Source organism: Perna viridis, chromosome 5, assembly GCF_037379345.1.
Source record: "Perna viridis isolate PV_CMFRI_1.1 ecotype Kerala chromosome 5, ASM3737934v1, whole genome shotgun sequence".
In the NCBI taxonomy this organism is placed as follows: domain Eukaryota; kingdom Metazoa; phylum Mollusca; class Bivalvia; order Mytilida; family Mytilidae; genus Perna; species Perna viridis.
The window spans coordinates 27,686,401-27,702,054 of NC_142449.1; the positions used below are offsets into that span (position 1 = coordinate 27,686,401).

General features: G+C 32.0%; 2 protein-coding genes across 3 annotated transcripts in view; both read left to right on the top strand.

Annotated features, from left to right (window-relative positions):
- Positions 1-6,091: 6,091 nt before the first annotated feature.
- LOC148616921 (uncharacterized) lies at positions 6,092-12,832 on the top strand. Of its 2 annotated transcripts, none has more exons than XM_088584101.1 (3): positions 6,092-6,160; positions 9,992-10,297; positions 10,974-12,832. In XM_088584101.1, exons 1-3 carry the CDS (start codon positions 6,109-6,111, stop codon positions 11,267-11,269), a joined length of 654 nt encoding a protein of 217 aa, XP_088440227.1. In that variant the 5' UTR covers positions 6,092-6,108; the 3' UTR covers positions 11,270-12,832. The 2 variants fall into 2 exon arrangements, with proteins under 2 accessions (XP_088440227.1, XP_088440228.1); XM_088584102.1 differs by having other exon boundaries at positions 6,105-6,160; positions 9,995-10,297.
- LOC148616922 (neural cell adhesion molecule 1-like) overlaps positions 12,656-15,654 on the top strand; it is a 74,303-nt gene continuing 71,304 nt past the window's right edge. The window contains exon 1 of the mRNA XM_088585094.1: positions 12,656-12,713. Within this exon, the coding sequence (XP_088441220.1) occupies positions 12,656-12,713 (58 nt within the window). The remainder of the gene's footprint in view (positions 12,714-15,654) is intronic.

Sequence of the window (15,654 nt, forward strand, 5' to 3'; positions counted from 1 at the left end):
TACGAAAATCTGAAGATTTTTTGTGTAGTATACATTAATTACACATAATTAACGTTATTTATGAGCAATGAGACAAAAGTAAAAGCAGTATGGGTATCGATGTTTGCAAGTGGAGGGCTAGAATCGGTCTTTTCATCCACCCGATGAGTAAAGTCAAATGTTCCGCCGTTTTGTCAGTACACACGAACAATTTACATTTGACCATGAGACTTATTTTCTATTTAGTGTGATATTATTACTTTGTGGGGACATTGAAGCAAACCCGGGTCCACGTACACAAGACTCTGAAAAGTCAGATCGTCCTGGAACACGCTCATTCTCTCAATCGACTTTGCACCAAAACTGGGAAAAGGGGAACAACTCCAGTGATATTGGACAAACATTACTCGAAATAAAAACACAGATGATGTCGATTTCACAGGGGTTAAATGACGTTAAAACTGAAATGTCCAGTGTTAAAAACAGTGTTGAACAACTAAATCAAAAGCTTGATAATAACATTGAGAAACTAGAACATGAAAACAAATCGCTTAAGTTACGGGTTTCAAACTTAGAAAGTCAAGTTGAGAAGTTTGAAGCAATTCACCGTAAAACAATTTGATTTTTATCGGTATAGACGACAATATTACAAATGACAACAATGAACCAGGTTCGACCGTAATTAAACAAAACTCTGATGGAACCAAAGAATCGTGGTCTGATTGTGAACGTAAAATTCGAAAATTTATATGTACCGTATTAAATATGGGCACAGATTCAGCTGATGGAGTGAAAATCGAAAATGTGTATCGTATCCAAGGTTCAGGAAAATACCGGCCTATGTGAAATTTTTGTCCAACTACGACCGTAATATTATTTTGAAGCAAGCAAAGAAATGTCTCCGTATCGGTGATAAATTCCGTGTTAATGAAGATTTCTCTCCAAAAGTTAAAACTGTTAGAAAAAATCTTAGTCCGTTTCTATTAGAAGCAAGAGAAAGAGGATGCAAAGTTTCCATGCGATATGATAAGCTTATGATAGACAGCATGCTGTACACTTATGATAACGAATCCAATGGACTGAAGGAGCTTCCAAAAAGATAGGAAACAGGTCAAGGCCCACGGTTGTGTTCATATGTTCATGATTCTAGTTTTTTTGTTACTGAATCCTGTATAAATGTTATTAATATTGTTTCATGGAATATTGAGAGTTTTAAGACAAAGCTTTATAGAGATCGCAACTGAATTGACCAAATACTTGTGTCACATGATATTATTTGCTTTATAGAAACATTCCAAAAGTTTGAAGGTGAATTTATAACTGTTTTTCCTGAATTTGAATGTTTCGAAAATTTTCGCAATGTAGATAATCAGACTTATGGTAAAGCTTCAGGTGGTTTACTTGTGCTGGTAAAGAAGTCACTTTTAAATTATGTAAAAATCAGACAAATACTTACAAAAATATTCAGACATGATTATTTTACATTGTCAAATGGGAAAAAATGATGTTATTTTTCTATTTTTGTACATTCCATCTGAAAACTCATTTTTTTATAATTACCAAAATACAGATAATGGTATAACTATTATTGATATAGAAATTGTTTTAGCTGGTGACGTTAACGCTCGAACAGCAGAAATATTTGAATTTGCATCTGAAGACAATGACAGTTATAATCCTGGTCTTCAATATATTTTTGGTAATGGTATAAACGAAGAATCAAACATGCCCAAACGTAAAAACAAAGACAAAATTGTGAACACTTTTGGTAAATCTTTAATTGATTTATGTAGTATGTATGATTTGTGTATTATAAATGGTCGAAATAATGGTGATATAGATGGCAATTATACTTATGTTTATTCAAATGGAGCTAATACAATAGACTATATTATAACTAGCAATAGTTTGTTCAAAAGAGTCACAAATATGTCAGTTTTAAATTGTGATTTATCTAAGCATTTTCCTATATCTTGTGCTTTAAAACGTTTTTGTAATGAAAGCATGAAAACATGCACAGAGAACACAGATGAGTTGATAAGATTCAGATGGAATGTAAATAAAAGCCAATTTTGTAAGGAGCTTTATGATGATACTGAATCTGCAGAAGCAGTTTCAAATCTATTAGATTTACTTGATGTAGATGTAAATGAGAGTGTCAATTGTTTAACAAGTCTTTTGCAAAACATTTGTAAAAAAGCTGGTTTGTTATGTATTACCAAAGGTGGTAAAAAGATGTGTAATCACCCTGATTGGTTTGATAAAGAATGTCAAGACTTAAAGATTAGAAAATGTAAACTTCTAAATTATTTTAGGGCTACTTCTGATAAAAAGATATTATCTGAGTACATAGAAACAAAACAACATTTTCAAAAATTATGTGATGTAAAACAAAAAGATAAAAAAACAACACAAGAAAGAAGAAATAATTAGTGCAGCTTCTAGTAATGATGCATGTAAATTTTGGAAACTTGTAAAGTTATATGTAAATTTTCAAGGTAAATCTGAAACTGATATTTCTTGTGTTGAGTGGAAACAATATTTTAATGATCTGTTAAATCCAAATACTACAGATAAAGATATTGATTTTTCAGACTTTGTAAATTTTTTTGTGAACAATCATGACAATAATTGTCAATTATGTGACGAGGAGTTATCTTTCTTAGACAATGACATTACTGAAGATGAAATTATATGTGAATTACAAAAGCTGAAAAACAATAAGTCACCTGGTGATGATGGTATACCTGGCGAATTGTACGAGTGTTTGTCTACTAGAATGTTACCTGTACTTTTAAATTGTTTAATATAATTTTACAAACTGGTGACTTCCCAGAAAGCCGGGTCACTGCTATTATAATTCCTTTATATAAAAAGGGTGATAAAAATGATTGTGGTAATTACAGAGGTATTTCTTTAATATGTGTTTTAAGTGAAATATTTATGGGTGTTATAACCAAACGTCTTACATTATGGTCAGAATTAAATGAAAATATTGTTGAAGAACAAGTAAGTTTTCGAAGTGGCTATTCTACTATTGATAATATATTTATTCTTACAAATATTATCATGAAATATTTATCAAAAAAGAGAGGTGTATTGTACTGTGCTTTTATAGACTTTTCCAAAGCGTTCGATTGTATTAATAGATCAAACCTGTTTTATTTATTGATAAACAAGAATTTATATGGAAATATGATAAGACTTTTACAAAATATATATAGAACTGTTAAAGCAAGGGTTAAAAGTACAAATGGTTTAAGCAATAGTTTCAGTTGCAATACTGGTGTGAGGCAAGGTTGTGTTTTGAGCCCTTGGCTGTTTGCGATGTACATTAACGAACTCGCTAGTGAGATGGAGTCAAATGGTGGTAATGGAATATTTATTCATAAAGACTTTCATGATTTAATGTTGTTACTCTTTGCAGACGACCTTGTGCTTATAGCAGATACGTGTATTGATCTCCAGAGACGTTTGAACTGTCTAGCATCATATTGTGATAAATGGAACATGACTATAAACATAGTAAGTCTAATATAGTTGTATTTAAAAATGGAGGTGTTCTGTCGAAAAATGAAAAGTGGTATTATAAAGATGAACTTCTCAAAGTTGTAAGCTATTATAAATATCTCGGAATCGTGTTCTCAAATCGTCTTAAATGGGCCGTTTACTGTAGAACTTTAACTAACCAATGTGAGAAGGCTTTAAATATTATTAAACATTGCTTATGTAAGCTTAATTGTAAAGATATGAACATTGGATTTAAACTGTTTGATTCTATGACTGCCCCAATATTATACTATGGTGCAGAAATATGAGGTTTGGACAAAGTAAATGACATTGAAGCAGTACAGAATAAATTCTGTAAATGGTTATTAGGAATTGGTATGAAAACGAACAATAATATAGCTAGAGGTGAATGTGGTCGTTACAAACTTTTCACAAATTATCTGTGCAGACCTATAAAGTACTTTTTACGTTTACAACGACTTGAATCCAACCGATTGCCTCAATTGTGTTATAAAATGATGTATGAAGAAAACAGTCATGGGCGTAAAAACTGGTGTACAAAAATACAAACTGTATTATTGATGTATGGTTTTGGTGAAGTATGGGAAAATCAAAGTGTAGAAAATGAAGTATTATTTTTGAGATTTTTAAACAGAGGCTTAAAGATGAATGTTTGCATAATTGGTCAGAATATTTATCAAATTCCTCTAAATGTGAGTTTTATACATAAGTTAAAGATGGAATATATGTAAATGAAAAAAAGTTCAAAAGTTGTCTTATAATCTACGTTGGTATATATATTCTATTTTATATTCAAATCATAAACTTGCCATAGAAAAAGGTAGACATGAAAACAAACCACGTGAAAATAGCTTTGCCAATTATGTAATTATCAAGTGGTAGAAGATGAATATCATTTTGTTTTAATATGTCCAATGCTAGCTGATATTCGGAAATGTTTTTTACCTTCTTGGTGTCAAAACCATGTGTGTACAGAGAAACTTGTAACTTTGTTCAAGTCAAAAGATGTGAACATTTTAAGAAATCTCGCAATTTATATAAAAAAGGCATTGTTAGTTCGAGAAGAAATGCTGTCAATTTGAAAATACATGTCAATTTGATATTTTGTATTATGTTTTTATTTTTTTTAATTTTTTTTTTTTGCAAACATAAATATTGTTATGTGTAATGCTTGTATGGGCTTATAAAGCTATTGTATAATATGGTGTGTTAAATATTGTTCAAATGATGTAGTTGGTATAAATTATTAATTACTTATTGTAAATTGGTACCGTGGGCTGGAGGCCTTTATAGTACAATAAACATATCTTATCTTATCTTATCTTATCAAATACTACTTTTAACGTCTAAAAAAAAAGCTGTGTCTTTAATTCCTACGAATAAGATTGCCAACTTACCACGCATCTTTTTCGAACCTGTGCCTTTTGTTTAGTTTCTTAATAACAATAGAAAATCTGATTGCTTCTGTAAACTGACCCTCATTGGGCATACTAATTAGTTTTCAATACTTTACTAATGCGAGTCAATAGTTATTTCTCTCAGGCTCCTTTTCTCTCAAACTTATGCACAGAAATGATAAATACCATCGTATGGTAAGATTCGCTGTGAACAACTTCATGACTGCAGTTGTTATGTTACTGTGTTTTTATGTGGTTACCTTTTTCTCAGCATGTGTTTTAGCTTGATGCAATAGTGTAGGAACAAAAGGATTGTGATATCGATGACTATTGTTGGCTTAAATCATTGTTGACATACCTGTGCCGACGATCGTAACTTATTGATTCCCTTGATTCTTCTTTCAGTAAAGTCTTCTCAAGATCTTATTGGTGCAATAACACCACACATATACCAATGTATTATTTAATTTATTTTCGAAGCATTTATTCGATCAAATCTAAAAGTGAAATAAGTATAAGCATGTACAATATCTTGTTATTTAATATTCATCTGAGACATAAAACTATTGAGACAGACACTTATTGAAAGTTAATAGGGAGGAAGGAAACACAATTTACTTTATTGTAAATTGTTTCATTTTGTCGAAGTGTTGGACATATGCCAACAATTTAACAAAGTTTTTGTTAATAGATGTTGTAGATATATCCGTATAATATATTCATTATATTTGTGTGCATTATTTTGCATTGTTTGCATACATTGATATGAGGAGCATCTTGTGCTTAAGTATTCATCAAGTATTTTGCTCAGCTAACTTGGCTTTTCTAATTGCTTCATTGTTAAATAATATAATAAGAAAACTACAAATAAATATATTTCTTCCTTTTTTATGAGTGAAGATACAATACATTACCGACACAATACTCAATGTAACTTGTCTACATCACATTTGATCGATGTATTATGTATAGTTGGTTAATACTCTAAGAAGGCATTGTTGTTTTGTAACTAATACTACATGCTATTTCAAGCTAATTTAACTTTTAATTAATGCAGAAAAACGGTGATGAGTAAATCTTAAACTCACTGAATTACCCCTGAATGTACACCATTTACATATCACTGAATTTCAAAATCTTTTGATATGTTAATAAACATCTTTCTTTACTGTGTGGAAGTAAACTACATTGATCGGCAAACATGGTAAATATTGTGATGCTGGATTATACATTATTGTTAATAGCCACTTTTTGTAAGTTTTATAACGTAAAGACAATCGTTCACCTTGCAATTATATTATAATATATCATTTATTGAAACATTGAACTGTTAATAGTTGTCTGTTGATTTCTGTGTTTTCAAAAAATTTCTTTCCGGAAAAAGTTATCAACATAACAAACGTATCAAATGAGGAATATTTATTTTGACTGTAAAGCAGTATGTTACTTCATTTAAACGGCTTTCTTATAGAAGAAATGTTGATTTCGTGTACTCTACCTAGGCAGTTCCTCCGAATACTGTAATTTGGACAGGCTGTCGTGATATTAATCAGTAATCAATTCCTGCCCTTAATAATTATGGTGTTTTACACTATTTTATAATATTTTTTATGACGTCAAAAACATATGTGTAGGGGAAGCAATAACCACTTCCATGATCTTTTCAAAAGTATACCAACCTTTTATTTATAATTTAACTACAGTTTTTATAAGGAATTTTGCATTAATAGTAACACAAAAAAGATATGTGGCTTAAACCTGATCTCTCTCCAAGAAGGAAGTGTCAATTCACCTTACAGATATACTTTCCGTGATGAATGGTGGACATTAAGCGAGCTGCAATACTATTTACCCTCGTACTGTCATTAATCTTACGTGAATACTTAAAATTTCTTAAGATTTACTTCAAAGCCTAAAATCCCGCAGCTTTTCAAAAATGTGTTCTCTCCAAACTTTTGAGTTCTCAACTCTTTATTATACGTTGCCACATGATATTTTGAAATACCGTTTGAGAGGACTCATTTGTACATCGTATGCTCGTTCGAAAAATTATATTGTTTCTGTTTACAAATTCACATATTTTTCTAAAAATAAAGCAGTGTGCTACATAGTGAAACAGGTTTTCGACATGTTTGGTTTCCTCATTGATGCCATATTTGTCACATTTGGAAGAGCTATTTTTTCAACAAGTTGGCATTCCAAGGGGCACTGGGTGTGTTTCCCCTGGCCCCTGTTTTTTCATATTCCTACGAGACTGAATTTCTTCTGAATCGCGTAAAGAATTAAATTATAAAAGATGCTAAATCCTTTTCTTTACATTCAGATATATTGATATGTATTGTCCATCTACAACCTTTCATTACCTTCAATATATCAACCAGATCTCGAGATAAAGGAACTACAGGAACAGCTTATTCTGTATCTTTTAAGAATTCGAATTTTTACAACAGTGGTCATCTCAGTACAAAAGAGACGACTTCAATTTTAATATTATACATTTTCCCTGGATGCGCTGCAATATACCTTCATATCCTGCATATATTTCACCATAGATTCGCTACGCTCGATCAAGTACTAACTACTCTGATTTCCTTGGACGCCATCAATATCTGCATCACAGATTTCTGAATCGGGGTTTTAGGAAATGCGTCTATTGCCAAATTCTCTTCAGATATTAGTGATTGGTTGCAAAAACTCAGTTTCTTCTACAATAATGAGTAATGATCGTTTTTGTTTTTTTTTTTGTTTTTTTTTGTTTTTGTTTTTGTTTTGTTTTTGTTTTTGTTTTGTTTTTGTTTGTTTTTGTTTTTGTTTTTGTTTCGTTTTTGTTTTGTTTTTGTTTTGTTTTTGTTTTTGTTTTTGTTTTGTTTTTGTTTTTGTTTGTTTTTGTTTGTTTGTTTGTTTGTTTGTTTGTTTGTTTGTTTTTGTTTTTTTTGGGGGGGGTTCGTAAATTGTTATTTGTGCTGACATGACCGCTGATTTAATGATTTGCGCAATAAATGCTATTTCATCACCACCAGTATATTCAAACTGCAATGGAAGAAGGGGTTTAGCGCGCTGAAAAACATAGCTAGATTTAACTCGTCATTTCGTTTAAAATTCCTGTTCTTAGTCATAACCATTGCTGTACCACCTGCTCCGCTGGTGTAATATCTGTTTTACGAGATTTTTTACTTGACTTATTATGGATTGGATTAGTGTTCGGTAGTATTCTTGTTATCCTTGTTATTGATTTGCGCGATAAATCAATCATCAAGCATATGTGTGCGATAGGTACTATCTATTTTCGCATTTGTCATCCTCGATTATGATTTTGGTAGAAAAACGAAAATAGAGGCGTTCGAATAGTGTTTCCGTCTTCGAACGGTTTTACACTTCGGGCAATTCAAGCTGAACCTGTTTTATCAGTGGACACAACATTATAGTATATATAAACTACCCTTAATTCCAAATTTGATATATGTTTGGATACATGGAGTCCGAGTTGCTCATTTGCTTTTGTTACTTTGTATGTATGATTTTAGTTACTTTATGTTCTTTGTTGTGTATGTTTGTTTTCCATGTCTGATCTTTGTCCCTGGATTACATTCTTTTGATTACCGCTATAACCTTGGTTCCCTTGATTACTCTTTACAAAATTACAAAAATAACCTTCAAAATCACTCCATACTAGCTGATGAGTCACAATTGATATAGAAATTAGTAGCAAACAATTTCTACGGGTCCACAGAACTTGTACATACTATTTATTACACTTCAGGGGTCGTATTTTTACAAAAAAAGTAATACTTGCCTTTCATCTTAATAATTTTCAAAGTAAAATCCAAGTCAGAATAAGTACACAAATTATGATAAGCGTTTTCGTCTTATTTCTTGGAGCATAACCATAATCCCTTCAGATGCAGGGCCTCCACTCATTCCGAAACGATGTAAGTTCTCATTAGGCCAGCATTCTTGATAACAATTTACAAATATGAAAGCGTAAAGACAACCTTAGGAAAATATGGGTCGAACTCAAAAAACCAGTATTCTCTTCTGGGCAGGTCGATGCTGCATTTTCCAGAGTTTGAAACTTCAAATCAATATCGAATTTACATGCGGCAGATTATTTGTTTCGTGGATTACATTATATAGACAACATATATCATTCAGACAATATAATTTATGGAGGCGTTATTCAGCATTGACAACATCTACAAAGGGTCACAATTTCATCCTTAAGCTTATTACATCTTCACAAAGAACAAAAGGAATTAATTGACATATTTCACATGTATTTTGTAATATGAAAATTTATTCGTTTGGTTCAAAAACCTTCCACTTTTTAGATAATGAGGTTCATAACAAAAACCTGAGTCTGGTTAAAAATTCAAAACGTTATATTGACATAGGTTCGTGTTAAAGATACTTTTGATACCTTTTCTTATGTCTCCAGTTATAAAATATTTTACAAACATTCATCCTACAACGGTTTACATACTTTCAACCACCCACTCAATGCCCGCGATTTCGCAGGTGTGTTATAGTAAAATTAAGGGGCAATCGTACTTTCTGAGATGATAAATTTAGAACACCAATCACACAGTAAAACTTAAATCAACAAGAAAATAAAAAAAATGTTTGTCAAAAAACAGAATGGGAATATAGTTGTTAAGGTTTTTGGTATATTTTATTTATTACAGCAGTAAGTAGTTATAAGGACGTAAAGACTTTGGTGGCAAATGAAACGTTTAACGATACATGTATATATAGATACAAAATCCTTATGTAATTATAGATATAAATATGAAAATTTATTCATTTTGTTCTTTGTGAAGATGTCATCAATACAAAATATATCTATTTATTCAGAAAACAAATATTGTATTGATGACAAATATTTCTGTAATGCATCTGTTAATGCCAGAATATAATCGACCGGGTAATGGTTAGTTAGGTTTGTGATGAAAAAGTAAAAGTATGATTCTACAATTTATATAACAAAATAACCTTAAAGATGAGCAGTTTGAAAGTCAAAACATTCAAACATTATGTATAAACGTTAATCATGCAATGAATATAATTAGATTCTTGTTTATGTTTAGCAGCCTCCACTTATTCAACAACTCAGTTTGGGATAAAAGGACAAAGCGTTGAGCTTGTATGTCGTCATAAGTCTACAGTGATTAATATACAATGGTATAAAGGGACAGGAAGATTATCAAACAATAATAGTATATACAATTATGTCACTCCTGTTGAATTTAGAGATAGACTGAGTATAACTGGTAACCATGCAAATGGAGAATTTCACTTGACTATAGCCACTGTCAAGAAGACTGATGAGGGGGTGTACTATTGTCTAAAGGCAGGAGGGACTGATCAAGCCAGAGTGCAACTATCTGTCATAGGTATATTTAATATAACAAAACATGCGGGCGAAATGTATACCAATGGCTAATCATAAATGCATCTGTTCAATGAATAGAAAACCAAATACAGCAGTAAACGGTTGATAGGAATGATTGCAATGTGTAATTGACAAGTTGTTTATTAAATAAATCCATCTTTTCATATACTTAACGAAAGGAAAATGAAACTTCATTTTGTTTTGAATGAGATATAGTTATTTATTTCGTCAGTAAAAAGCCGCTCCTTCGAAGTCTGAATATTAGTTCAATTAATATATTTAATTTGAAGGCAATATTACATCCCTAGGGCAGTCAATTTATCGATAATTCGCTCTACATAAGCTATTCTCGTGTTCATTTCATTTAATAATCTGAAAAGGTCATTGCCGTGTGATATGACCTCCTGATATTATAACGCATATCAATGCCGCATGAACATGGTTAAACGAATAAGAATGAACCAATATTTTGAGAGAGGGATTTTTATAAGACTTACGTTTTTTAAACCCATGTAATTCATTTACAATAATTTATTCTATTTTATTGTTTTGACTTGATGTTAAACCATGCAAATTACTTTAAAAACATTTTTAAATTAACCAATAAGAACAGTTTATTCTTATCAGTTATGAAATAAATATTGACAATATCTTTCATTTTTTTTTTTTTTTTGAAGAGGGACCAACTCAAGTAAAGATTAACAATAAATCAATAGACAGTAAAATAAATGGAATAGAAGAGCAAGATCTGACTATCAGTTGCAATGCAGAAGGTGGGGATAAGACGCCAGATATGATACTACAGGTTAAGAATCAAAACTATACAAGGTCTAGTCAGAGGAACATAGAACATACCTTATTGGAAGTGGATAGGCAATATGACGGTGCTACTGTCAAATGTATGGCTGGGTACCAGGAATTATCTTATTTTCCTGAAACAGATACAGCAATTATTTACCTGGACCGTGAGTGATATAAGAAAAAAAATCAACGTTATATTATAATCTCATTCAATGAAAAAGTATATTGGAATCATCTTGTCTGTCTGTCATTTTTGTTTACCCGTATTCTAATTATTTGACCCCACATGCCTTGAGTGGTACTATATGAGGTATGATGCTTTCTATAACATGTATCAATGGGAACATGTTCTTTGCATTTTTTGTGTTTGCTGTCTACTGCATTTACTTTTTTTTGCTGTCTACTGCATAGAGTATAGCCTGGTTTCATGTACAAATTTAAAGAAAATCAAATTCTAGAAAACAGCTATTTGAAATCCTCAGTCTAAGGAAAGCTACATGTTTTAGTTTAGAGTGATACACCTAATTTTGTGAAAACTAAGTAATTCCAATGAAGCCACTAACAATAGTTTTCAACCCAGACCTAGTCAGTATACAGTAGGACAACCGGAAGCGCCTGCGTAGGAAAATATCACAGGTAGTTGCGGAAGAAGTCAATAAGGCGGCGGTTTTGATGAAAATGTTGGAACCTACTTTTCCAGGCCTCCCATTGCTCAAATAAAAAATCTGATTTGTCTCCAGCGAGATTACAAAGTGAGGTATCAAGGACTCACAATAAGGTTAGTATAAACATTTCAATTACTGTCTAAAATTCCGTGCCAAAAAATTATTTGCTTTTTTATAATTTGGCAAAAATTGAAGCGACAAAGTTTCTTGCCTCTAATAGCATGAATAGGAAATGGCATTACTGAAATAGTAAGATTCTAAAGTACTTAATGAGCCCAAAATAGCTTAAATTGGTGAGAAAATGTTTTCTGTACCTAATTTGAAATCTCATATTTTGCATGATATATACTATTGTGGGTCCTGTCATGCAAGTAACATTTATTTTCATCTTTTTGTAAGGGTTACTTCAGTGTTGTCATTTTGTTATTGAATGACAACATCTGTCTCAAGGAGAAACATAGCTTGATCACATCAAGGCAAATAATCAATTTTACTTTTGAAGTCTTGTAGTCAACTTGCCCCTTATATGGTTTCATTTTCAACTGTAGGCTTTAAAATGGAACTACACTTATAGAATACAGCCTGCGTTTGCTGAGGTCTTTTTTTTATAATTTGACGTTTATGCAACCAAACAAAATAAAAATTACCACCCAAGGCGACATAATTATTTGGACTGCACATAAATACATGTATATTCATGTAGACAATGAACAAAGTAAAAGTTCATAAGGGCAGGAAAAGTTTGGTTAATTACCGTTATTTGTCTGATAAAGTGATTAAGCATGTAGACCATTTTAGCAATATTATAATGTACATTGTACATTTGTTTTGTGATTTATTATTTTAAATTTCAAATCATTTATCTTTCTAGGTAGAAGAGAACAGTTTTGGAGATGGTAGTTACCAAGCTTGAAATGGTTTTACAACTGTCAAACCTTTATTTTGAACTGTGTTGGTTTGCAGTAAAAATGCTGTTTTAAACAAATTCACAGCACATGGAATAATGTTAAAGACCAATTATAAAGTTTGTTTGTTTGTTCCTATTGTTTAATCTAATTTTTTCCAGTTTATACTAAAGTTTGAACTAAAGGGTGCCATAGTGAATTTACGGTATATTTACTTTAAAAATTAATAGTTTTGTCCAAGCTAGCTTATCCATTTAATCACTATGATGCTTGATAAGGATAACATAGATATAGTCTACCAAAACAGAAATGTAGAATAAAAAGAATTAAAGTTAATTAGCCCTCTAAAATCTTGCTAACAAGTTACCGGTTTCATCAAAACCAGTAGTCTTTTTTACATTTATTTTATTGAACTGTTTTTGTGTGAAAGCGTCTGTAATGGGTTTAAAGTGTAATTCATTGGTATTTTCTTTGATTGATGTTTTTCTGATTTTAGAAATGCTGGGGTGGTTGTTATCTATTTTAGTAATACTGGGGTGGTTGTTATCTATTTAAGAAATGCTGGGGTGGTTGTTACCTATTTGAATTGCCCCATTTCCTATGTCAGATTTTAAAAAGTAAAAAACACATATACTGCGTCCAAGAGCCAGAGTAATTAAGAGAACCAATATTTTAGCGGTAACCAAAATCAAGGGACAAAGACCAGACACATCCGCTGAGTTGCTTATAAAAAGTCAAGTCTGGGGTAGAAGAAAAAGGAAAGGAAAACTATGACACTATGAACAAATCAGTGTTCATGGTGCAGTTAGATACACCGTAACGATCCACGAGTTCATGATGACGACCATAAAACTTCTGTAATGATGATATCATTCTTGTAGCAACATATCCCTGTTTCAGAAGCCTTAATGTAAAAGGTCTAGCGCGTTACGGCAAGCTCTGGCGTAAGGTAGGAGTTGTGATAAAAACAAAACCTCAACTATGTCGAAATGGTGAAAAGAATATCGATCACCATAGTTGTTAAACTGCATGCACAAGTCTATTGATTAATCCATATTCAGGTTAACATCGAACGGTGTTACGTATGTGCGATATTGTATACATTTCAGTGGCGTGTAAAGTAGGACTATAATCGGGCAGAAATTGAGCCAGGTTACCGCCATCAAATTAAACTTACAATACTGAGTGTCAAGGCTACATAGTTTTCAAAGATCCCGATGTAGCAAAAACATTGTCTACTATACGTGACACATATGTTGTCGTACCAGCAAACAAAGCCCAAAACAACATTGTTTTTTGTCTGCAAAACGTTTTATATCCAATGTTTATTATCAGAGGAAGACGTAGAAAATAATAGCAGTGATAAGACCTATACTGCTACCAATCTCTCCAAAGTAGAGATTGTGGAAAACCATAAATCTGTGCTATCCTGTGGTCTCTCTACCAGGGACGATGATTGTGATTTACCGTCTTTGTACTGGATTCCTAAATTTCACAAGAATCCATACAAACAACGTTTCATAGCTGGATCTGCAAAATTTACCACCAAACCTCTTTCAGAACTTTTAACTTCTATACTCACAACTGTCAAAGAGGGTCTGCAGTCCTACCACAACACTTGTTACTCCCGTAGTGGTAGTAATTCAATGTGGTTCCTGCAAAATTCGAAAGATCTTTTGGAGACAATCAGTTTAAGTCTATCATCTGAATATAATAGCATTAAAACCTATGCTTTTCAACACTGTATACTTCTATTCCCCATACCCAGTTAAAATCCCGACTTAAAAACATTATACATCGTTGTTTTTCCAAAAAAGATGGTACACCTAGATACAAATATATAGTTCTTGGTAGAGATTCCTCATACTTTGTAAAAAAATAATTCCAAATTATCTTCCAAATATACAGAAGAAGATGTTTACAAAATGCTGGAATTTTTAATCGACAACATATTTGTCCAGTGTAGTGGACGTGTTTTTCAACAAAGGGTCGGCATTCCAATGTGAACAAATTGTGCTCCTTTACTTGCTGACCTATTCCTTCACTATAATGAGGCTGACCTTATAGCTAACTGATCAGAAAGAAAGAATATCATTTGGCTAGATCTTTCAATCTCAGTTTCCGCTATATAGATGACGTATTATCTTTAAACAATCCTAATTTCGAGGATTTGATACATCGAATCTACCCAAAAAAATTTGAGATAAAGGATACTACAGACACTGTGAAATCAACCTCATATCTTGACCTACACTTAGAAATCGATGGTAAAGGAAAACTATTGACCAAACTTTATGACAAACGTGATATTTTTTCATTCAGAATTGTCAACTTTCCTTTCTTCTGTGGCAACATACCTTCGGCTCCTGCGTATGGAGTGTTCATATCACAACTCATACGTTATGCCAGAGCTTGCCGAAATTACGCAGACTTTTTGTATCGCGCTAGAACTCTAACATATAGGCTTCTGGAACTTGGTTATGTCGCTACAAGACTGAAGTCATCACTACAGAAGTTTTCAACGGATCATAGTTCTCCTTTCCTCGTTTGTCTACCCCGAACTTGACTTTTTATGAGGAACTCGGCGGTGTTCCTAGAAAAGTTGAGGACGCTTACCCTACCGGTGCACCTGGTCCATGCTCTCAGTTTTTAGTGGAGTTGCTCATTTACTTTTGTTACTTTTTATGTATGATTTTAGTTACTTTATGTTCTTTTTTGTGTAGGTCTGTTTTCCATGTCTGGTCTTTGTCCCTGGATACATTCTTTTGATTACCGCTATAACCTTGGTTCCCTTGATTACTCTTTAAGATATTTGTAATGTTCTCTTTGTTGATTCGCAGTTTTTATAAATTAGAAATAATCATAAAATGTGCCATCGAGAAGGAACAAAGTAAATTGATCACAGGAAAATCTACCGAAAATACTTTCCTTAATTTAAAATTATGTACTTTTTTGTTCCTTTGTGACTATTGAAACCATATGAAAAT